Source organism: Callorhinus ursinus, unplaced genomic scaffold (genome assembly GCF_003265705.2).
Source record: "Callorhinus ursinus isolate GAN/ISIS: 27379988/994484 unplaced genomic scaffold, GSC_fseal_2.0 scaffold4, whole genome shotgun sequence".
Taxonomy (NCBI): Eukaryota; Metazoa; Chordata; class Mammalia; order Carnivora; family Otariidae; genus Callorhinus; species Callorhinus ursinus.
In genome coordinates this window covers 81,359,286-81,385,377 of record NW_027397066.1, presented here as the reverse complement: position 1 = coordinate 81,385,377, position 26,092 = coordinate 81,359,286, and the positions used below count along the sequence as shown (strand labels likewise).

Sequence of the window (26,092 nt, the reverse complement as noted above, 5' to 3'; positions counted from 1 at the left end):
ACACCCAGATAGTTTTACTGGAAAATTCTACCAAACATTTAAAGAATTAACACTAATTTTACACCATCTCTCCCAGAAAACAGAAGAGGAAGGATCAATTTTTTTAAATTATAGTTGACCTTTGAACAACACAGGGGGTAGGGGCACTGACACCCCCACCACCACTATGCAGCTAAAAATCTGCATATAACTTTTGGCTCCCCAAAATCTTAACTAGTATTGACCAGAAGCCTTACTGATAACGTAAACAGTTAACACATATTACGTATGTTATGTGTATTATAGGCTGTATTCTTTCAATAAAGTAAACTAGAAAAAAGAAAGTGTTATTAAGAACATAAGGAACAGGAAATATATTTACAATATTATACTATATTTATCAACAAAAATTCATGTATAAATGGTCCCACACAGTTCAAATCCCTGTAGTGCAAGGGTCAACTGCAGTATTACTCTGACACCAAAATCAGACAAAGATAGTACATAGAAAGAAAACTAACACCAGTAACGCTCATGAATATAGACAAAGAAATCTTGAACAAACATTAGCAAAATAAATCCAGGATTATATAAAAGGAATTGTATACCCAGTGCAATTTGTTCTGGGTATGTAAAAAGCTGGTTCAACATCTAGAAATTAATCAGTATAATCCACCATATCAACATGATAAAAAAAAATCACATGATCATAAAAGTTGACACAGAACAGCATTTACTCTTCTTCTCTTCCCTTCTAGCTAAAACCCGCCCATTGGTGTGACCTTTCACAAGAAATGTATTTACTTGTTCCCATCATTGTTTACCAGGGTCCTGGGTCTTGGTCAAGACTCTTAGTCCACATACAGAGGTTTATCTTAAATCCAAAACCTGTCAGGCTCCTTATGCAAATTGGTTTCACTTTCTCTGAATAACCAGTTCAGCATACCAAGAAGTGAGGAGTTTATGTTAAACTACCAGATAAAACTGTCTAGTCACATCCTAATTTCTCAACAATGTGACACACGTTTGGAAAATCAAAAGGATTATTCAAGTTTAGAGACACAGATAATCATATCTGCATTTGAAAAACAACATAAAAGAAACAATTTTGTAAACTCTATTAGAAATTCTGAACTTGGACATTTAAAAGACCAAATTTAAAATTCAACAGATATGCTAAGAGGGAGCTTCATGATTGAGAGGAGAAAAAAATGTTTGCATAATTTCAGCTTTTGTGCACTTTCACTGAGCTAACTCTATTCAGATTATACTTAGGAAAACCTCCCTCAAGGAAATGGACAATCTGAGTTTCCAGGCACTGGGTAAAATAATAGCCTAATTATTAAAAAAAAAAAAAAAAAAGCTCAGGACCCAACCTCTTGGTTAACCAGTGACCTGTAGAATGTTGACCTTTCCACAGCGAAAGCTGTCACCAGAATCCCTCCTTTCTCAATACATTCATTTGTGGTGAAGAGAACACCAATACAGGCAGCATGAGTACTATAGGGAAAGTAAGTACAGTCTTTTCCTTTATATTGTGTCATGATTGTGTCCACTTCTGTACTTATTTACCTACACCTCATCACCCAAATGGTATCTATATTCCTAAAACTGGGAGATGATCTTGATCTCGGTACCTCTCCTTCTCCTTTCCCTTTTATTTTATGCCTTTTAAGCACTTGCCTTTCTTCATTTTTTTCATTTCTTCAGTAAGCAATATAGCAAGCCCTATATCAAACTTTCCAGAGTCAAAGACATCCCTTCTTTCCATGATCTCACAGAGAGAGTAATTATAAAAGAATCATTATAAAAGAGTGTGCAAGGGTAGAAAAAGAGAGAAGGACAAAGTGCTCCTAACCTAGCTTTGCTTCCCAGAGAAGGTGACACCTAAGAGGAAACTTACAGAAGAATTCGCCAGGTACAGGAGAAGACAGTTGTGCAGGCAGATAAAACATGAGGAGATACATAAAAGCAAGAAATATATCCCATATAAGAATTTCCAGAATATTTTCTTGTGCTTGGAGGGTAAAATCTAAGACAGGAAATGACCAGAAGTGAGGAAGGAAGAGAGATAAAGTAAGGCTACTTCCCAGGTTTCTTTCTTGGGTAAATGAATAGGTTACATGGCCACTCATTGAAACCGAGAATGCAGAGGGAGGAATAGGTTGTATGTTGTGTCTACCACTGGTTGGGGGAGGGGAAGAGGAAGAGGAAAGGGGGACAGGAGGAAGGAAAAAGAAATAATGTGTTCATGTTTTGTTGTTGTTGCTGTTGTTTTTTAAAGATTTCTTTCTTTCTTTGTGGGGGGGAGCGGAGGGAGAGGGAGAATCTCAAGGGGACTCTGCACTGAGCGGGGAGCCTGACGCAGGGCTTGATCCCAGGACCCTGAGATCATGACCTGAGCTGAAATCAAGAGTCGGACGCTCAACCAAGGGAGCCGCCCAGGCATCCCTAATGTGTTCATGTTTACATGTTGAGTATGAGGTATCTACAGGACATTCAAATAGGAGATGAATAAGTAAGTCTAAAGCTTAGGGACAAGTTTATCCATAGATACAGATTGTGAAAGTCATCTCCAAAAGGGTAGTGGTGAATCTATAAAAAGAAAGGTAGAACAACATAGGAAGATAGTAAGTACAGGAGTGGGCTGAAATGAGAACCCCTAAATACTACCTGGCCACCAACAACTTTTCCAACCTTAGTCTGCCAGTGACCACCACCATTTGATGAATTACCACAACTATAATGGTCTCTATTCCCTGCTCCATAACTTACCCCTCTACCCTAAAACTGATTATCTCCCATACCTAGGAACACATACAACTTCCACAATACAAATGCCATCCTCATGCTGAAACAGCCACTGGACAACTTCATTCATGATAATACCAAAAATATTGGTATTATCTACCCCCTTGTTGTATAGCATTATATAATTATAGTTAGTATTGTAAAAATAACTTGAATACAGAAACTGATAGCACAAGAAAAGTTGAATTGGTATTTAGAAGCTATATACACCATATATTTAAGCAATGATTTTTTTTTTTTCTGGCTTGAGTGTAGAACTGAACTAAACCTTCTAATAATCATTAATATAGGAATTCTCCATCTCTTCGGCCTAAGGAGTTTCCTTTTCTGCCCCCATATTCTATTTCCCAGGTTATTAGGTGCAGAGCAGCCATACTCTGGAAGCCTGGTGTACAATTTTCCATCGAGGAGGTAGAAGTGGCCCCACCAAAGGCAAAGGAAGTTCGCATAAAGGTAAAAAAAAAATTCATATTTCCAGACCAAAAATCAAACCTGTTCACTGTAAGTTATACTTTTCACAATGCTCAACTCAGAAAGAAAATTAGATACTCTGCTATTTCTTTTTCATTTCCATCAGTCTTTTAATCCAGCCACACAAAAGATTAGGGAGATACAGCATAGGCTAAACGCCCAAAGGATACTTATTTACAGCTGTAATACTATTACTAATTAAAAAAAGAAGTTTCTACCCATAAACCATATTTTATGATGAATACAACTATAAAGCCCCCCCTGTGAAATAAATTAAGGCTTCAATTATAATAGGAGACATCCCTTGCTTTTCTGTGTTCCAATTCTTTCATTTCTATCATGGGTCTTTCTTCCCCACACTCCTACCCACAAGCTTCAATGAAGGACGAGACCTCTGATTTACACTACGGTTTTACAGCTGTCTTTTCTGAACCCATGTAAGTCTTAAATCATCATTTTGATTCTGAAATTAGCTAATGAAAACCACTGAATTGCTTTAAACAAATTATTATTGGCCCCTATCTACAATTAAATAAATAAATGCATTAATATTAATGCAGTGTATCAAACTCGTAAAAAGGTTTAAAAGATTAACAATTCCTCTCTTCCCCTATGATCCTCTGCCCTGTTTCTTAAATTCCACATATCAGTGATATCATATGATAACTGTCTCTCTGATTGACTTATTTCACTTAGCGTAATACCCTCTAGTTCCATCCCTGTGATTGCAAATGGCAAGATTTCATTTTTTGATGGCTGCATAATATTCCATTATATATATATGTGTGTGTGTATATATATATATATATACTGCATCTTCTTTATCCATACATTTGTCAATGGACATCCAGGCTCTTTCCATAGTCTGGTTATTGTGGACCTTCCTGCTATAAACATTGGGGTGCACGTGCCCCTTTGGATCACTGCATTTCTATCTTTGGGATAAATACCCAGTAGTGCAATTGCTGGATTGTATGGTAGCTCTATTTTCAACTTCTTGAGGAACCTCCATACCTCCATTTCCAGAGTGGCTGCACCAGCCTGCATTCCCACCAATAGTGTAAGAGGGTTCCCCTTTTTCTGCATCTTCGCCAACATCTGTTGTTTCCTGGCTTGTTCATTTTAGCCATTCTGACTGGTGTGAGGTAGTATCTCATTGTGGTTTTGATTTTTATTTCCCTGATTTTGATTTGGAGGGGAGGGGGAGTGGGAGGATGGGGTAACTGGGTGATGGACATTGGGAAGGATATGTGTAGTAATGAGCACTGGGTATTATGTAAGATTGATGAATCACAGACCTGTACCCCTAAAACAAATAATACATTATGTTAATTAATTGAATTTAAATAAAAAAAATAAAAAGGATTAACAGTTCTGAAACACCTTTATTTAAGACAGAGAAAACCATGTTACCCTTTGCCTTCCATACAGATTGTGGCCACGGGGCTCTGTGGTTCAGAGATGAAAATGTTGGAGAATGAAACCTCTCACTACCATTATCCTATCATTATGGGCCATGAAGCAGCTGGAATAGTTGAGAGTGTGGGAGAAGGAGTGAGCACAGTGAAAACAGGTATGAATTAGCACCTGGAGGTAGGAAATTGCAGCAACTTGGAATCCACATCAGGAAGATGTGGTATATATACACAATGGAATATTATGCAGCCATCAAAAGGAATGAGATCTTGCCATTTGCAATGACGTGGATGGAACTGGAGGGTATTATGCTGAGCAAAATAAGTCAATCAGAGAAAGACATGTATCATATGATCTCACTGATATGAGGAATTCTTAATCTCAGGAAACAAACTGAGGGTTGCTGGAGTGGTGGGGGTGAGAGGGATGGGGTGGCTGGGTGATAGACATTGGGGAGGGTATGTGCTATGGTGAGCGCCGTGAATTGTGCAAGACTGTTCAATCACAGACCTGTACCTCTGAAAAAAATAATACATTATATGTTAAAAAAAAAAAAAGAAGAAGATAGCAGGAGAGGAAGAATGAAGGGGGGGAAGTCGGAGGGGGAGAAGAACCATGAAAGACGATGGACTCTGAAAAACAAACTGAGGGTTCTAGAGGGGAGGGGGGTGGGGGGATGGGTTAGCCTGGTGATGGGTATTAAAGAGGGCACGTACTGCATGGAGCACTGGGTGTTATATGCAAACAATGAATCATGGAACACTACATCAAAAACTAATGATGTAATGTATGGTGATTAACATAACATAATATAAATAAATAAATAATAACTAAATAAATAAATAAAACCCAAAAAAAGCATCTCTTAAATGTTAAGATCAAATGAAACAAAAGGTGAAAATTTGCCCATTTATTAGGAAAGGAGGGATAGTTATTTATAAGTTACACAAAAATACTAAATGTATCTTTGCATTCCTATTTTGATATTAATAAAAACAAGAAATAGAATGCACTAAAACTGAACCTGAAAGTACAAATGAGACAAAAATTTATAAAAAAGGAAACTGAGGAAAACTGTTGAAAATTATTAAAATGAAGCATATAATAAACAGCTGAACACACTAGTGGAACCAAATAGGGAAGGAGTCCAGAACTAGATCAAATATATAGAGAAATTTAACACAGGGTTTGGTTTGGCTTTCAGATTTGAGGGGGAGAATGTGGATTACTCAGTAAATGATGCTGAAACAACTGGATAGTCATCTGGGGAAAAAGTTGAGTTGCTATTACATTCTTTATGCCAAGGAAATATGCCATATGAATCCAAGAATTAAATGTGAAAAGTGAAACCACAGAAATGCTATAAAATACCATGAGAGAGGGGCACCTGGGTGGCTCAGTTGGTGAAGTATCTGCCTTCAGCTCAGGTCATGATCTCAGGGTCCTGGGATGGAGCCCTGCCCTCCACCCCCACCCCCCACCCACCCACCCCCAGTCGGGTTCTCTGCTCAGCGGGGAGCCTGCTTCTCCTTCCTCTCCCTCTCCCTCTGTGCTCTCTCTCTCAAATAAATAAATGGAGTCTTTAAAAAAACAAGAAAAAAATACCATGAGAAAACATTGTATTACCTCAGGGAAAGGAAGGAAATTTTAATCAACACAAAAATCCGGAAGATATGAAATAATACACAGATTAAGTTAACACCATAAAAAGTTTTTAAAATTTTGTTTATAAAAAATACCTCCCAAAATCAACAACAAATATGACAATGGGTAAACTCCCCTAATATATAAAGAATTCTTTGAAAGCAATTTAATAAAAACAGCCCAGTAGAAAAATGGTCAAAGGAAATATACATTTCCTTTGGAGAAAATATATACACGTGAAAAGATGCCTAACCTCAAACATACTGAATAAAATTTTAAAATACAATGGGCACTGGGTATTATATAAGACTGATGAATCATAGGCCTGTACCTCTGAAACCAATAATACATGTTAATTAATTGAATTTAAATAAAAAATGTTTAAAAATAAAATACAATGGGAAAACACTGTTTAACAGAAAAGCAAAGATTTCAAAGTTTGATAATATATAGGGCTGACAGAGTGGAGGCAAATAGCTACCTCAAACCTTATTATATGGAAAGTAAAGTTGTACAACTCTGAATCTGGCAATATATAACATCATTTAAATGCATATATTTTAGATCCAATACTCCCAATTCTAGAAAGTTATTCCATAGATCTATACTCATATATTAGCTTTCTATTGCTGATATATAAAAAAAAAAAACACAAATGTAGCAGCTTAAAGCAAAACAACTTTATTATCTCACAGTTTCTGTGGGTCCAAAGTCTGGGTGTGGTTGATGGAGTTCTCTGCTTAGGGTTTCACAAGGCTGAAATCAAGGTGTTGATCAGCTGGGTGATGATCAGATGAGAATCTGGAGATTCTGGAGAAAAATCCACTTCCAAGCTCATTCAAGTTGTTGTCGGTATCCAATTCCTTGAGGTTGTACAACTGAGGTCCTTAACCCTCAGCTGACCCGCTGTCAGTTAGGGCCACCATCAGCTGCTTGAAGCTGCTCACATTCCTTCTCATGTGGCCCTTTTGCCCACTTTCAGTCTCAAGGCAGCACTGGCATATCAAATCCTTCTCGTGCTTGCAATCACTTTGTTTTCTTGTGCTTTCTCCTCTTGTCTCCTTTCAAGGGCCTATGTGATTACTTTGTTCTACCTAAATAATCCAGAATAATATCCCTACTTTCATGTCAAATGCTCAATAAACTTAATTACATCTGCAAATTCCCCTTTTCCCTGTAACATATTCACTGGCATGGTAACACATTCAGTTTCTGGGGATTAGAATGGGACATCTTGGGGGGGGACATTTTTAAAATTCTGCCTACCATAGCTCACATGTGCCCAAAAAATTCATTCCATTGTTATTTTTCATGACTGCGGGGCGGGGGCAACTATTAAACACAAATATTAAACAAAAATCACTAAAATGAGAAATCTCCAAGATCTATTGTTAAGTAAAAAAGTAAGACCTACAAAGAAAGTAAACAGTATGTTAGCCTTTATATTTTGAAATGGGTTATACCTCTAAAAGATACCACTGATAAGAACGTAAACACTTTTGTGTAAGTTTAAATGTTTTACCATATGTATGTGTACTTTTTTAAAAACTAAAAAATTTAAAAAGCCCAAATACTCTAAGGGTTTTTAACTAAAAACATGAAACAGGGGTGCCTGGGTGGCTCAGTCGGTTAAGTGTCTGCCTTCGGCTCAGGTCATGATCTCAGGATCCTGGGATGGAGCCCCACATCGGGGCTCTTTGCTCAGTGGGGAGTCTGCTTCTCTCTCCCTTTGCCTGCCACCCCCCTACCCCAGCTTATGCAGGCTCTCTCTCTCCCTCTGAGAGAGAATAAATAAAATCTTTAAAAAATATATATGAAACGGGCGCCTGGGTGGCTCAGTCGTTAAGCGTCTGCCTTCGGCTCAGGTCATGATCCCAGGGTCCTGGGATCGAGTCCCGCATCGGGCTCCCTGCTCGGCGGGAAGCCTGCTCTCCCTCTTCCACTCCACCTGCTTGTGTTCCTGCTCTCGCTGTCTCTCTCTGTCAAATAAATAAAATCTTTAAAAAAAAAAAAAATATATATATATATGAAACAAATTTCTCTACAATAATAGACAATGGGTCAGTGAGTAAGTCCATCACAAGCAAGTTATTCTAATCTTTTTCTTATACTTTGCACATTACTAGAGAAACCTGCCTGCCTTTGATCTCATTGCCAAGAAGAAAGGATTGATATAAAACGGAGAGCAAACAGACACTCTTTGCTCCCTGATAAAGAAGCTTATTCTACGAGCATATGGTATCCATACTATTTTACATCCAATCCCTCACAGCAGAAGTTGTGTGGAAAACATAGAATGAGACTTGGCTCAATGGCTATATAACAAAATCATGTGGCTTCAAGAGGAATTTACAGGAAGGCAAGCTCCTTGAGATTCAGTTGCTGAGCCCAGGGCTAGACACAGATGCTGAAGACATCCCCTCTTTTCATAAGTATTTGATACTTTCCACAAAATCAAGCACCATTAAGTGTGGAAATAATTCTCAGTTATCATATTTTCTTGGGTGTCTTGTTGAAGTCCTGAAAGCCAGCTATCTCTTTACTTTGAAAAATAATAACCTAATAACGTTTTTGCTCTTTAGGAGATAAAGTTATCACACTCTTTCTACCGCAGTGTGGAGAATGTGCCTCTTGCCTTAATCCTGGGGACAATCTTTGTATACAAATCAAGTAAGGTTTTACTAATATTTTCTTTTTGAAAAATTCAATTTCCTTAGAAGGAATCTAAGTTTTCTAATTCAAAATAAAAATTTGGGGTTTTTTTGTCTATAACAGACAGTCGAAATCCAGCCTGATGTCTGATGGAACCAGTAGGTTTACCTGCAAGGGAAAACCAGTGTACCACTTTGCAAATACAAGCACCTTCTCTGAATACACAGTGATAAAAGAAATCTCTGTTGCCAAGATTGATGCAGTTGCACCTCTGGAGAAAGTATGCCTAGTTAGCTGTGGTTTTTCCACTGGGTATGGTGCTGCAATCAATACTGCCAAGGTGAGGAGCATTTAATACCCAGTATGACTGGAAATCTTGGTCAATGGAGATGAAAAGCCTCAAGCATCTGGGCATGTCTGATCATACAACCTGAGGAAGAATCACAAACCTGCCTCTAAACAACCCTGAGTTCTTTACTGTCTAGTCATCCCATGCCCCCTTCAATATCTTTCCCATTCCTTTTTGGTCAGCAGTAAGTAGCAAATCAAGTCTGGATGCCAGTCACAACTGGAGGTATCAGGAATTCCTGGATGTTAAACATAACACAGTTGGCAAAATTACTGTGTTCTTCCACATGCCAGTTCATTCTCTTTTTTTTTATTCAACAAACATTTATGGAGCCATTCACTGCTCCAGGAGCTGACACTCAGCTGCTAACAAAGCTCATCGAGCTGCTATTCTGTTGTATAATGTATCAGGTGGTAATCAAGTGCTCATAAAAATAAAAGGATAGTAAAAAGACCAGGTGATGGAGGAGATGTTGCTATCTAAGACAAATTGGTCAGGTAATCCCACTCTGAGTGAGTGAGTTACTGTTAAACTATTGTTTCTGAGGCATCCTCCAGCTACCTTCTTTAAAATCTGTTGAATTGCAGTACTTTGTTTTCCCCCAAAGTCCGTTAATCCCAATCCTATATAGAGAAATAGGACAGAAGGGGCTCAATTTGAATTAGTCTCATTTTGAACCCCCCCCCCAAAATAAGCCTTTGCCTTCCTACAGGATTAACCTTGTAAGTGATGCAAAGCTTTCAAAGGAAAAGAGAAAGTAAGGGCTGCAGGAAGATGAGGGTGGTTTTTAAAAACTCAAAAATAACTGGAATCAAATAAATACTATGGCAATAAGTCTTAAGATTTGATGAAATTTCATTAAACTGCTTCTACCTAACGCTAATTCCCAGAACTTAAAACTGTATTTACAGGTAGTTTTTTGCTCCTCTAGCAAAAAGTATTCCACATCTAGAAATACCCTCAGAAACCAAAACTCTCTAGTTACAATGAGTTTTATCTGAAAATGTCCTTTGCTTATACCTCATAAAAGGTATATACAGACTTGGGTCTTTCCAACTGAGTAAAGGCACATGTTTCCCTTTGCTTTTGTTTTCTGCCTTCGTGTGCTCAGGTGACCCCAGGCTCTACCTGTGCGGTGTTTGGCCTTGGAGGGGTCGGCCTGTCTGTGATCATAGGCTGTAAAGCAGCGGGAGCAGCCAGGATCATTGGGGTGGACATCAACAAAGACAAATTTGAGAAGGCAAAAGAAGTTGGTGCCACTGAGTGCATCAACCCACAGGACTTCAAGAAACCCATCCAAGAAGTTTTATTTGATATGACAGGTGCTGGTGTGGACTTTTGCTTTGAGGTCATCGGAAATCCAGAAACTGTGGTATGTGATTTTTCCAGAGGGAAAATAACCAATGCTTCTGTCAGTCATAAGTTTAGATTTTAATTGGATGAAAATTCTAAAATTCCCCCCGCTTTTCCTCTAAATTATTTAATCTTCCTTGTGCCCCATGACATCCCAGCTGGTATCCTCTGTCCACTCCTACAAATCTATTCACCATTCCAAACACTGAACTCCCATACTGAGATTTCTTCTCCCTCTGTTCCATCATGCCATTCCTTCAAATAAGAAGACAACCTCCAACAGACAGTACAGAAAAGCTTTGTAAAGAATTCTCACTGAATTATTTCATAAGCAACAACCTGGTAACTATAAATTCCAAGCCAGAAGATTTAAGCAAGATAAGGATAGTATTGGATTAACAACCGTATAAAAGAATGAGCTTTACACTTTGAGCAGTCTTTCACAGTAGACCTGAGTAAGCTTCCAAAGAAAATATTAACCAGTTTGATTGGATGGATTAACCTCAAAGATGAAGCAAGCAGTAGTTGTTTTTCCAGCTGAACATGGTTATATAAGAGAATATAAATGGAGAGGGAGTTATTTCACAATCTGAGACTTGCTTTCTTTGGGGATTTGTAGAAATAATGTACTATTGGATTGCATGGCTCTATCTCTAGTTAGCTATATGAAAACCCAATAACTGTCTCTTTTAACCTGAGTGCTTTCCTCAGCTTACAAAATGTTTTCATTCCTCACTACAACATGAACTCCCTCGTGTGTAAAAAGGTATAACCAAACCTTTCTCGCAATCTTTCCCACAGACAGTCTTGCTCTGAGAAATAGCCTTTGAAAATAACTAATGGGAACATGTCTGCTTATCACTGTTAATACAAGATGTGATACAACTATAAAGCTGTACTCCTCGATGTCTAAAAGAAAAAGTCAATTCTAACCACCCATGTCAGTAATGGCTCTCATAAAAATTATTACTATTGTTGTTGTTGTTATTACCACCATGGCTGTGTTTAGTATTTTCATTTTTTAATTTCCATTTATTGAGTCCTAAAGTGCCAGGTATTATACTAGGCAGCATGCAATGTCTTGTTTATGTTTCAGCTAATCCTTGTAAAGATAAATGTTATTTCAAATGAGGTCAGGGAGCATCAGAAAAGATCGCAGACCATTTAGCAGCTAATCTGAGATTAGGTCCAACTCTTAAGGACATCTTTTAACCCTTGCATTTTCTTGCATTGCTTTACAACAGGAAGCTGCCCTGGCCTCCTGCAATGAGAGCCACGGGGTCTGTGTGATTGTTGGGCTCTTGGCAGGTGTCCAACTTAACATCAGTGGCTGGCTGTTCCTCTCGGGACGTTCTTTGAAGGGAACTGTTTTTGGAGGTATGGATGAAGCAGGGAAAAGTGGAAATGCATGAGGTTTTAGAGGTGGTAAATAGAGAAATGTGTCATAAATGCTTAAGAAGGAACATCAAACAAGAACTTTAGATTACAGTTGTTGTTTCAACACATAAATATCCAAGATAAGGAGATGGATATTAGATGTATACAGTTACTTATTTTTAAATTTTATTTTATTTAAATTTACAGTTACTTCTTGGTAAGCTTTTTATTGATTCGTAAAGAAACCAGTGTCCAAAGCTTAATGCAAATTATAAGTTGAAAAGAAAAGGCAATACTGTCATCAATAACTATACTTCAATTGAGTTATATATCTGCCAAGTGGATTCTTTGAAGAATATATTGAATCACTGTTCAACTAATGTAAGTCTTATCTGAGACAACTGAGTTTTCATTATATCAACTCAAAGATATGAATCATAATGGATTCATGAGTGAAAAGAAATACTACTGATAAAAAGCAAATGAGAATTATTTCCAGAAAAAATTTTTTTCATAGAATCCTTTGATTTTCCATTTTTTAAACCTGTCTTAGAACTTGCATTTTAATAGACTTTAGAAGAGTGGTTTATTGAGAAAGTTAAGAAACTAGAAAACTAAACAAATCTGCTTAGGATTCTGGGCTCATAAGCAAGTAATCTACTATTTAAGAAGAAATGTATTTATCCAGAGATTTTGGACAATCTGAATTTTGGGGCAAAAGAGATAAGGATTAGGAACTATATGAATTAATTTACTAGTGAGCTATCTGTGGTCTCCAAATTAGCTATAGCAGTGTATTGTTACAGACACTAGGAATCTTACCCAATTCATTTATGAAGAGTAGATAAATGGCAGGGCCAGCAAAAACAGACAAATACATAAATAATCCAGTTTAAACTATAATTTTCAGTTCTTCCATTTGGGATAATTGGATACAACCACCGCTTTTTCCCTCTATTATACATGATAATTATTGATTCCAAACACACATACTCAGCTAACTCTTGCAAAATAAGGTCACAAATATTTTAAATAATTCTCATAAACTATTTCACTGGCCACTTAAGCATTCATATAACAATTATTATATGAATCCTACCTTCCACAGACAGTATAATCCTCTGGGTCAAGAGTTTTCAAATAATGACAATATTTAAGAAAGGCAGGATACAAGATGGCAGTATAGGAAAATCCTAAACTCACCTCCTCCCACAGACACACCAAATCTATAGCCACACATGCATCACTTCCCTCTGAAAAAGATCTAAAAACTGAAAACCGATGAAATGCTCTATACAACAAAGGATAAAAGGATCATATTCCCATGGGGAGAAGAGGCAGAGACATGGTCTTACAAAACCCCACCCCTGGTGCAGTGATACACAATAAGGATGATTCTCAGCAGACAGGCATTTGTCCCTGAAGAGCAAAGGGCTGGTGCCCTACAGCAGGCACCCTGGCCCCTGGGATTTGCACAAGGATGAGATAAGCCCCCAGAATGTCTGGCTTGGAAAACCAACCAGAGCTAACATTAGGCGGGAGTTGCTAAGTGCTATAGGAAACTCAAGATTCCCCTCTTAGAAGGCTCATGTATGATCTTGCTCACCCCAAGACCCAGTGAAAAGTCAACAGTTTGAAAAGTGCCTAAACTATATGTGAGGGAGATTCATTTGCTAATCTGGGGTCATCAGCAGGAAGGGCAGAGGCCAGTTGAGAAGCTTCCCAATGATGGAGGCACTGGCCGATGCCATTGTTGTACTCTCCACAAAACTGCTGGCATAGGTGAGCAAGCTTGGATACGGCACACTCCCATGGCACTTACTGAGGCCAGAGGGCACAAGTGATTGTAGTGCTTCCCTGTTCCTTTGCTGGGGCAGGAAATCATGAATGGAGTTCTTCTGGTACCTAGCTAAAGTCTGTGAGCATGGGTGGTTGCGACACTCCCCTGACCCTGACTGAGGCTGGCAAGCACAAGCAGTCCAGCATTTTCCTGCTTCCAGCCTAAAGGCAGCATGCACAGAGACAAGGCACTCTCCTGCTGGCATTGCTGAGGGCCACAGATACATGGAATCAAGACATTTTCCCACTGCTTTTCTGAAACCAGGGAGCATGCCCCGCCCCTTGCACTCCACCTGGCTAAAACCAGCAGGCACAAACAATCAAAACAAGGGATTCTCCTTGATCACCTAGTCTTTGTGGACAAAAGGGATAGCATTCCAGAGCTCTACAACAATGTAACAATCAGAAATACAGTTCTTGGCAAACTACCACCCCTAGGGCACTGCAAAGACAATAGACTGAAACACAACCCCAGCCCTCCTGTGAAAAAGTCTATTTATTTACTCTAGCCTGAGGGATAGGCTTCAGGTTTCTCTTACATCTAGAGGCTAAGGAGGCACTCTCAGGAAATATAAGCAGGAAAGATATCATCCTTCTGTACCTCCTTGGCATTGATACAGCTCAAAAAGATTTCCCAGAAAGGAGCTTATACACTCATCTAAAGCCCTGATTCTTGTAACTGTCACCTACAGTACACCTCTGGACCTCTTGGGCTGGAGGCTACAGAGATTATAATTGCAGCTCCACTCATCTATAGATATTTACATACTTTAAAATGTGTTGCCTGAGATTCTGGCTTCCAATCAGCCTGAAATTAGTGCTAATGAAATTCCTTCTGTTGGGTCACTGACAGGCTTGGTACACCCTCAACAATGGGGGCATAACAAGAATAAATGAACTGTGTATATTTTGCATTTAATTCCATTTGAAATTCTTCTATAAATAACTTGGACTATCAAAAAAAAAAAGAATAAATCAAGTAGCTTAGACAACCACAATGGTCTGAGAAATAAAAAAGAGCTAGGGAAAGGTTGAACAAGAAGGATCATCACCTAAGCAAGGCCATTCCTTCAACAATGAGAGAGGCAGCTCTTTCACCTAATATACAGGAACATAGAGAGTCAAGAAAAAGGAGAACACAGAAATATGTTCCAATCAAAAGAGTAAGACCAAACCTCAGAAAAAGACCCTAATAAGGATAAGTAATCTACCTAATGAAGAATCAAAGAAATGGTCAAGAAGATGCTCACCAAACTCAACAGAAGAATGGCTAAATGCCATGAGAACTTCAACAAAAAGATAAGAAACCTAAATACCAAACAGAAGTCACGTAAGTACCAAACGTAGCTTAAGAATACAATAACTGAATTGAAAAATAAACTGGAGGGGTTCAACAGCAGACAGGATGAGGTAGAAGAATGAATCAGTGAGCTGAAAGATAAAGCAATGTAAGTCATCCAGACAGAGCAGCAAAAAGAAAAGGGAAATTTTGCAAAATATAGGTAACTTAAGGGACCTCTAAGATAACATTTACATTATAAGGGCCCAGAACATGGAGTAAGAAAGGACAGAAAATTTATTTGAAGAAATAATGGTTGAAAATTTCTCCAACCTAGGGATAGAGACAGATATCCAGATCCAAGAAGCCCAGAGAATTCTAAATAAGATTAACTCAGAGAAATCCACACTAAGACACATTATAATTAAAATGTCGAAAGGTAAAGAGAGAAACTTAAAAGCAGCAAGAGAAAAACAAATTGTTATATACGAGAAAAACGCCATAAGTCTATTAGCAGATTTCTCAGCAAAAACTTGCAACCAGAAGGGTGTAGCATGACTTATTCAAAGTACTGAAAGGAAAAAGCTTCCAGCCAAGAATACTCTACATGGCAAGGATATCATTTAGATGTGAAGGATGGAGAAAGAGTTTTCCAGACAAGCAAAAGCTAAAGGAGCTCGTCACTATTAAACCAGCCATGCTGTTGCATTTCTATACATTAACAATAAGACAGATGAAAGAGAAATTAAGGAATTGATCCCATTTACAATGCACCAAAAACCATAAGATACCTAGGAATAAACCTAACCAAAGAAGTAAAAGATCTGTACTCCAAAAACTACAGAACACTTATGAAAGAAATTGAGGAAGACACAAAGAAATGGAAAAACATTCCATGCTCATGGATTGGAAGAATAAACATTGTTAAAATGTCTATGCTACCTACAGCAATCTATACGTTCAGTGCAATCCTATCAAAATACCATCAACATTTTTCAGAGCTGGAACAAACCATCCTAAAATTTGTATGGAACCAGAAAAGACCCCAAATACCAGAGGAATGTTGAAAAAGAAAACCAAAGCTGGTGGCATCACGTTTCGGACTTCAGGCCCTATTACAAAGCTGTCATCAACAAGACAGTATGGTACCAGCACAAAAACAGACACATAGATCAATGGAACAGAATAGAGACCCCAGAAATGGACCTTCAACTCTATGGTCAACTAATCTTTGACAAAGCAGGAAAAAATATCCAATGAAAAAAGGATAGTCTCTTCAATAAGTGGTGCTGGGAAAATTGAAGCCACATGTAGAAGACCATTTTCTTATACAGTACACAAAGATAAACTCAAAATGGATGAAAGACCTAAATGTGAGACAGGAATTCATCAAAATCCTAGAGGAAAACACAGGCAGCAAACTCTTTGACCTCAGCCACAGCAATTTCTTGCTAGATACATCTCCAAAGGCAAGGGAAACAAAAGCAAAAATGAACTATTGGGACTTCATCAAGATAAAAAGCTTCTGAACAGCCAAGGAGACAGTCAACAAAACTAAAAGGTAACCTACAGAATGGGAGAAGATATTTGCAAATGACATATCAGATAAAGGGCTAGTATCCAAGATTTATAAAGAACTTATCAAACTCAACACCCAAAAAACAAATAATCCAGTCAAGAAATGGGCCGAAGACATGAACAGACACTTCTCCAAAGAAGACATACAAATGGCCAACAGACAAATGAAAAAGTGCTCAACATCACTAGGCATCAGGGAAATACAAAACCACAATGAGAAACCACCTCATACCAGTCAGAATGGCTAAAATTAACAAGACAGGAAACAGCAGATGTTGGCAAGGAAGCAGAGAAAGGGGAACCCTCCTATACTGTTGGTGGGAATGCAAGCTGGTAAAGCCACTCAAGAAAACAGTATGGAGATTCCTCAAGAAGTTAAAAATAGAGCTACCCTATGACCCAGCAATTGCCCTACTAAGTATTTATCCCAGCGATACTAATGTAGTAATCCAAAGGGGCACATGCACCCCAATGTTCATAGCAGCAACGTCCACAATAGCCAAACTATGGAAAGAGCCGAGATGTCCATTGACAGATGAATGGTAAAGAATATAATGGAATATTACTCAGCCATCAGAAAGGATGAATACTACCATTTACATCGACGTGGATTGAACCAGAGGGTATTATGATGAGGGAAATAAGTCAATCAGAGAAAGACAATTATCATATGGTTTCACTCATATGTGGAATGTAAGAAACAGGAAGGGAAAACTGAATGAGAAGTCATCAGAGAAAGAAAAAATCCATGAGAGACTCTTAGCTGTAGTAAACAAACTGGGAGGGTTGCTGGAGGGGAGGTGGGTGGTGGGATGAGTAATTGGGTGATGGGCATTAAGGAGGGCAGGTGATGTGATGAGCACCAGGTGTTATACACAACTGATAAATTATTGAACACTACATCTGAAACTAATGCTGTACTTTAAGTTGGCTAATTGAATTTAAATAAAAATAAATAAAATAAACCAGCCATGCAAGTAATATTAAAGGGACATCTTTAAGTTGAAATGAAATGGCACTAATTAATAAAAATAAATAAATAAAATAAACCAGCCATGCAAGAAATATTAAAGGGACTTCTTTAAGCTGAAATGAAATGGCACTAATTGATAACAAGAAAACATACATAAGTAAAAACCTCACTGGAAAAAATAAATATATAGTACAGGTAGTAGATTAATCACTTACACAGTTACTAAGAAAGTTAAAAGAGAAAAGGAATAAAATTAACTAAAACTACAATAATCAGTTAAGGGATGCATAAAATAAAAAGATGTAAAAAGTGACATCAAAAACATAAAATGTGAGGGGGATAGTAAAAATGTAGTTTGGAATGTGCTCAAATTTAAGTTGCTATCAACTTAAAATAGACTATTATATACATAGGATGATATATGTGAACCTCACAGTAAACAAAAAGCAAAAACTTATAATACACAAAAGAAAATGAGAAAGGAATCTAAACAACACTGTGAAAAGTCATCAACCACAGGGAGAGAGAAAGAGAAGAAAAGAACAGAGGGCAAATACAAAAACAGTCAGAAAACAATTTTTAAAATGGCATGAAGTACATCCCTCCTTTAAATATAAATGGATTAGGGGCACCTGGGTGGCTCAGTCATTGAGCATCTGCCTTCAGCTCAGGTCATGATCCCAGGGTCCTGGGATCGAGCCCCATATCGGGCTCCCTGCTCAGCAGGAAGCCTGCTTCTCCCTCTCCCACTCCCCCTGCTTGTGTTCCTTCTCTCACTGTCTCTCTCTCTCTATTAAATAAATAAAATCTTTAAAAAATAAATAAATAAAATAAAATAAATAAATATAAATGGATTAAATTCCCTAATCAAAAGACATGGAGTGATTGAAGGGATATAAAAGAAAAAGAAAAAGATAAATCTATATATACCACCTAGAAGAGACTCACTTCAAAAGTAAGAATATACAAAAGAAACTAAAGGGATAGAAAAGATATTCCATGCATAAGAAGAAAGCTGGTGTAGCTATATTTATAGCAGATAAAACAGAGTTTAAAACAAAGACTGTAACAAAAGACAAAGAAGGGCACTACATAATGATAAAGTGGTAAATCCACCAAGGAGATATTAACATTTATAAATATATATGCACCCAACATAGGAACAAGAAAATATGTAAAGCAAATATTGACAAACCTAAAGGGAGAACTGACAGCAATACAATAATAAGTAGGGGATGTTAATACCCCACTTACATCAATTGATTATCCAGATAGAAAATCAATAAAGAAACATTGGCCTTAAGTAACACATTAAGCCCGATGGACTTGATAGAGAACATTCCATCCAAAATCAACAAAATATACATTCTTCTCAAGTACAAGTGGAACATTCTCCAGGACAGATGGTACATTAGGCCACAAGACAACTCAAGAAGACTGAAATCATATCAAGCATTTTTCCAACCACAATGGTACGAAACTGGAAATCAATTACAAGAAGAAAACTGGAAAAACTACAAAAATGTAAAGATGAAACAGTATGTTACTGAACAATTATTGGGTCATATTAGAAATCAAAGGAGAAATAAAAAATACCCAGAGATAAATGAAAACAGAAATACAATATACTAAAATCTAAAAAATATGCAGCAAAAATTCTTCTAAGAGGAAAATTCATAGCAATACAGACCAACTTCAAGAAACAAAAAAACTCAAACAATTAACTTTATATCGAAGGGAACTAAAAAAGAAGAACAGAGCCCAAAATTAGTAAAAGGAGTTAAATAATAAAGATAAGAAAGGAAATAAATGAAAGAGACAAAAATATAGGAAAAATCAGTTGGGCATCCAACTCTTGATTTCAGCTCAAGTCATGATCTCAGGGTCGTGGGATCGAGCACGGCATCAGGCTCCATGCTCAGTGGGGAGGCTGCTTGAGATTCTCCCTCTCCCTCTCCTTCTGCCCCTGCCCCTGCTCATGCTCTCTCTCTAAAATAAATAAATAAATTATTTTTAAAAAGAAAAAGAAAAAAAATCAATGAAACTAAGAGCTGGTTCTTTGAAAAGATAAACAAAACTGATAAACCTTTACTAAACTCACCAAGAAAAAAGAGGTAGGGCCCAAATAACTAAAATCAGAAATGAAAAAGGAGAAGTAAATGATACCACTGAAATACAAAGAATCACGAGACTACTATGAACAATTATACACAAACTGGACAACCTAGAAGAAATGGATAAATTCCTAGAAATTTACTTTCTTCCAAAACTGAATCATGAAAAAATAGAAAATCTGAATAGAATGACTACTAGAAAGGAGACTTAATCAGTAATTAACCTCTCAACAAACAAAAGTCCAGGACCAGACAGCTTCACTGGTGAATTCCAACATTTAAAGAAGAACTAATACTTAAGCTTCTCAAACTCTTTCAAAAAAATGAAAATAAAAGAAAGCTTCCAAACTCACTTTACAAGGCCAGCATTACTCTCATACCAAAACCAGGCCAGGACACCACAAAAAAATTACAAGTCCATATCTCCAATGACCACAGCTGTGAAAAACCTCCACAAAATATTAGCAAACTGAAACAATGATACAATAAAAGGACCACAAAACATGATCAAGTGGGATTTATTCCAGGAATGCAAGGATAGTTCAACATCTGCAAATCAACTGATGTGATACACCCTATTAACAAAATGAAAGATAAAAGTTACATAATCATTTCAATAGATGCAGAGAAAGCATTCTACAAAATTCAATATCTATGCATGATGAAAAACTCTCAACAAAGTAAATATAAAGGGAATGTATCTCAACATAATAAAGACTAATATGACAAAGCCAGAGCTACTATCATATTCAAAAATGGAAAGTTGTAAGTTATTCTTCTAAAATCAGGAACAAGACCAGGATGCCCACTATCCCCACTTTTATTTAATATAGTATTGGAAGACTTTGCCAAAACTTAGCCACAATTTGGCAATCCAAATTGGAAAGGAAGAAGCTAAACTGTCACTATCTGCAGATGACATGATGCTAAATATACGAAATCCTAAGGATTCCACCAAAAAACTGTTAGAACTAATAATTAATTCAGTAAAGTTACAGGATACAAAATTAACATACAAAAATCTGTTGTTTCTATACACTAATAATGAACTATCAAAAAGAGAAATCAAGAAACAATCACATTTACAATTACATCAAAAAGAATAAAATACCTAGCAGTAAATTTAACCAGAGAGGTAAAAGATTTGTACACTGAAAACTATAAAACACTGATGAAATAAATTGAAGAAGACACAAATTAATAGTAAGATAATCCATGCTGATGGATGAAAAAAGTAGTATTATTAAAATGTCCATAGTCCCCAAAGCAATCTATAGATTCAGTGCAATCACTATCAAAATTCCAATGGCATTTTTCACAGAACCAGAACAAATAATCCTAAAATTTGCATGAAACCATAAAAGATCCCAAATAGCTAAAACAATCTTTTTTTTTTTAAGATTTTATTTATTTGACAGAGAGAGACACAGTGAGAGAGGGAACACAAGCAGGGGAGTGGGAGAGGGAGAAGCAGGCTTCCCACCGAGCAGGGAGGCCGATGAGGGGCTTGATCCCAGGACCCTGGGATCATGACCTGAGCTGAAGGCAAACACTTAACGACTGAGCCACCCAGGCGCCCCAGCTAAAACAATCTTAAGAAAGAACAAAGTCAGAAATATCGCACTCCTTAATTTCAAGCTATATTAAAAAGTTATAGTAATCAAAAAAGTATGGTATAGGCATAAAAACAGACACAAAGATGTTGTGTCCAAACAGACTGTCCAAAAAATAAACCCATGCTCATATGGTCAATTAATTTAGGACAAAGGAGACAAGAATATGCAATAGAAAAAGAACAGTCTCTTCAATAAATGGTGTTGGAAACACTGGACAGCTACATGTAAAAAATAAAACTGGACCATTATCTTATATCATATATAAAAAAGAAATTCAAAATGGATTAAAGACTTGAATATAAGACCCGAAACCACAAAACTCCTAGAAGAAAACATAGGCAGTAAACTCCTTGACACTTGACATCACAGTGCTTTGTTTTGTTTTATTTATTTTTTTTGAATCTGACTCCAAAGACAAAAGAAACAAAAGCAAAAATAAACACATGGGACTACATCAAACTAAAAAGTATCTGCACAGCAAAGGAAACCATCAACAAAATGAAAAGGCAACCTACTGAATAGGAGAAAATATTTGCAAATCATGTATCTGATAAAGGGTTAATATCCAAAATATATAAAGAACTTATACAACTCAACAACAAAAAAATCAAACAATTCCATTCAAAAAAATGGGCAGAGGATCTAAATACACATTTTTTCCTAAGGAGAAAAACAGCTGCCAACAGGCACATGAAAAGACGTTCAACATCACTCATCATCAGAGAAATGCAAATCAAAACCACAATGAGATACCAGCTCATACCAGTCAGAATGGCTAGTGTCAAAAAGACAAAATAACAAGTGTTCACAGGATGTGGAAGAAAGGGAACCCTGTGGCACTGCTGGTGGGAATGTAAATTGGTGTAGCCACTGTGGAGAACAGTATGGAGGTTCCTCAAAAATTAAAATAGACCTACCATATGATGCAGCAATTCCAGCAATGAAAACACTAATACAAAAAGATACAGACACACTTAGAGTCATTGCAGCATTATTTACAATAGCTGAGATGTGGAAACAACATAAGTTTCTGTCGTGGATGAATGCATAAAGATGTGGTATATACATACAATAAAATGCTGTTCAGCCAAAAAAAAAAAGAATGAAATTTTGATATTTTCATTATCATGTATGGACCTTGTGGCTATTTTGCTAAGTGAAATAAGTCAGAGAGAAAAAAACAAATACCACATGACAAATGAAACAAACAAAACAAAACCCAGACTCACAGATACAGATAACAGATCTGTGGTTGTTGGAGGGAAGGGAGGTTGGGGGTGCAAAATGGGTAAGGGGGATTAGGAAGTACAAACTTCCAGTTATAAAATGAATAAGTCACAGTGATATAATGCATAGCATGGGGAATACAGTCAATAATAGTGTATTCACTTTGTAAGGTGGCACATAGTAACTAGACTTGTGGTAACCATTTCACAACGTATACAAATGTCAAATCACTATGTTGTACAACTGAAACCAATAATATCGTATGTCAATTGTACCTGAAAAAATTTAGAAAGTGGGAGTGACAGTGTTGGCCAAGAGGCTAAACCTCCTACAATGTACACAATGAAGAACTTTCCCCACCCAAAATGCCATGCCATTATTGAGAAACACTGCCTCACCTAGTCCTGGACCCTTTCTTAAAAAAACAACTGGGAAGTATTTCTCACATATATATGAAAATGCTTTATAGATCACCAAGCCAAAGGTAATAACTAAGAATAGATCTTCAAAGTTGTCTTCACAAGAAAAAAAGAATTTGTAACTGTGTATGGTGATGGATGTTTACTAGCTTAGTAGTAATCATTTCACAGTATATACAGGCATCAAATCATTATGTTATATACCCCAAACTAATATGTTATATGTTAATTATATCTCAATTTTTTAAAAAGATAAAAAACAAATAGAAAAATACACTAGCCATTCGTGTCATGACATAGAGCAGTAGTTAGAACTGATTACATATAACAGAAGCCAACTTAACAGAAAAAAAAGTTTTAGGTAGTTTTGAGAGTAAGCAGGAAGGTTAGAGAACCCGGCCCAGGATGGAACCAAGAAAAGTAAGTAACTGCCAAGATCCTGTCACAGGATAAGCTGCTTATAACACCGCTGCTTCCCTGAACAATTACACTACACTCACCCTTCCAGGAACGAGCAGGCCATCAAATTCTGGGTCAGGACCCACTAGGCATGTTACTCAGCACAATGCTAAATATAAGGATAGTATTCCTTGAAAATCATGAGAATAGAGAAAAGAGAACACCAAGCTTACATTACCTTAGCTGACCCCCTTTCCCTGTGCAATTCTTATTTCCATAAAGTACACCTCATTTTTACCTTGCTTTGTACAAATTCTTTTTCTAAAAGCTGTGACTAAAATCACTACCATGATGAAAGTTCTTCTCTTAAGATACCTGGCTTTTTCAGGAAGCTGCAGATCAAAACACACACACACACACAACTTTTGAATTGCTTCCTTTCATAGTTCCCTAGACTTTGGTCTTTGTTATACATTAGATATGGATTTACAGCTCCCCAAACAGTACAACCTGACACCAAGAACATCTAAGATGAGATCCATGTTCTACTTGCTTTGAGTAAATTCTCCTCTGTAGTATCAGAGGTCTCCTTCAAGAGAAAAGCCTTCTATACAAGGTATATGGTTGGAACAGTCATTCTCAGGATAACTGAGACAATTAATGGGATATCCTTTGATTTCCTCAAAGCCAGCACCTCCAGCAGTTACCTTATATGGCCTTTCTTGTACAGTGAGTCTCATATATAAAATCTGTTGTTTATCTGTGTATTTCCAGGCTGGAAAAGCAGAGAGAGCGCCTCTAAACTGGTTTCTGATTATATGGCAAAGAAGTTTAATCTAGATCCACTAATTACCCATACTCTGAATCTGGATAAAATCAGTGAAGCAGTTGAATTAATGAAAACCGGAAAATGGCAAGTTGCTCACATAATTTTTACGTCTGAGTGTTTGGGACCAAGAAAAAGGAGTGTGGGGGCTGGGGGAGGCAGTAAAGGAATTTAAGGTTTCAGGAATTTGTAAAACATTTCCTTCCCCTCTATATCTTATTTTATTCCCAGTTTATAAAAGATGTAAGCCCGCAAATACCTAAGTATTCACCTACCCTTGCCAATAGTGTTTAATTTACAATCTGGTGGGTTTCTTCTTTTTACATGGCACATTAACTGATGAGGTTAGCTCATAAAATTTTAGCCCAAGTTCAAGTTCATAGTTTATAAAGAGGCCACTTGTTTTTGTTTCATATCAAAGGAGAAATTATCTTAAGAATTCCAAATTCTGATATCTATCTTTGGCCCACAAACCAGACACCAGTGTAAATAAATCACCAGTCATAAATTGGACACTGGCATTCCCCACAAGGGAATAAGTCTGCTTACATATTCTTTACTCTTGGTGCTTCATGCCATTTTGAAAAATCTCATAACCGATTTAATCTGCCTATTTTTACCTGACCTGAGGAAGGAGGATCTAACTTACTTGTCTACAAAGTAAAAAAACTGAAATCCAAAACAAATGTTGTTTTAGAAACATTTCAACTTTTTTTTTCAGTATCCGCTGTATCCTGCTACCTTAAGTACAATGTGATATATGCAAGATCTGCAGCTTATTTCACCAACTAAATTGTGTTCTGTATCATTTTCGTGGTCTAGAAGAATTATCTACACAACGCTGTTTCTATTTTCTTGCCTCCGATACATTCAGCAGTATGCTCATATCTGGATTCTACCTACCCCCACTACCCTCACCAACATTGTTCTTATGTGACCCAATGTCACCCAGTAACATCCTCCCTTTTAAAGTTTGATCTGAATCACCCAATTTCAGACCCTTTAAACAAGTCACCCCAAGATACTCCCATTTTCATCTCTACCTCTGGGCCCATGTTTCCTTGCATATTTTCTCTCCCACCCCATGAAGCTCCGCCCATTTCACACCAAAGAAACAAAACCTCACCATTCATGAGTTTACTAAACATTCAGGCTGAAGCAAGCTGATGGTAGAGGGGAGGTCTTCATTACATCAACTTAAATAAATCCCCAATGAACATTGAGTATTTCATTCTTTTTTTTTTTTAATGTACTAACGTTTTTAATAGTCTGATCAGATCAATTCACATCACCAGGTCAACCTGGGCCTGCTCACATGTGACACAGCCGAGGCACACAGTGTCCCCACCTACCAGCTCTCCTGCCTTCCTGGCTACCAACAACATTGAAACCCCTACACCTCCCTGAACAGACTGGCATTTTTAAAATTTTGGATAAAACTATTTCTTCCATAGACTTCAAACAATCAACTAGCCAAGTTAATTATGGTACATCTAAACAAAGTTTAATACTAACCCTAACGTGTGACTGTGGTTTACAAAGAGCTCTGTATCACCTGGGATAGCTTTCAGTAGCAATTCACTACAACTAGTCCTAAAAAATAACAACAATAATAATAATAATTAGAGAATTAAAACCCAACAGCAAGTTGAATGGTTAAAATCACATAAGAACTGGAATTTGGGGTGGGGGTGTCCTCAATAGCTGAGCTTGTCCTAGTAGCAAAATGCCAGCCTCCAGGTAGGGCTCAGAAAGGTCTGGGGCCCTCCA

The 26,092-nt window shown here is 37.2% G+C and overlaps 1 protein-coding gene across 1 annotated transcript; it reads left to right on the top strand.

Annotated features, from left to right (window-relative positions):
* The first annotated feature begins 1,436 nt into the window (after window positions 1-1,436).
* ADH6 (alcohol dehydrogenase 6 (class V)) lies at window positions 1,437-25,541 on the top strand. The gene is made up of 9 exons (XM_025873546.2): window positions 1,437-1,490; window positions 3,142-3,243; window positions 4,693-4,834; window positions 8,904-8,991; window positions 9,097-9,313; window positions 10,434-10,694; window positions 11,920-12,052; window positions 24,271-24,409; window positions 25,044-25,541. The coding sequence occupies exons 1-9, from the start codon at window positions 1,473-1,475 to the stop codon at window positions 25,066-25,068; spliced, it is 1,125 nt and encodes a 374-aa protein (XP_025729331.1). The 5' UTR covers window positions 1,437-1,472; the 3' UTR covers window positions 25,069-25,541.
* Window positions 25,542-26,092: the final 551 nt, after the last annotated feature.

Coding starts and splice junctions, on each gene's coding strand:
- ADH6 (XM_025873546.2), top strand. Junction 8,992..9,096: donor AATCTTTGTATACAAATCAA/GTAAGGTTTTAC, acceptor TGTCTATAACAG/ACAGTCGAAATCCAGCCTGA. Junction 10,695..11,919: donor TCGGAAATCCAGAAACTGTG/GTATGTGATTTT, acceptor GCTTTACAACAG/GAAGCTGCCCTGGCCTCCTG.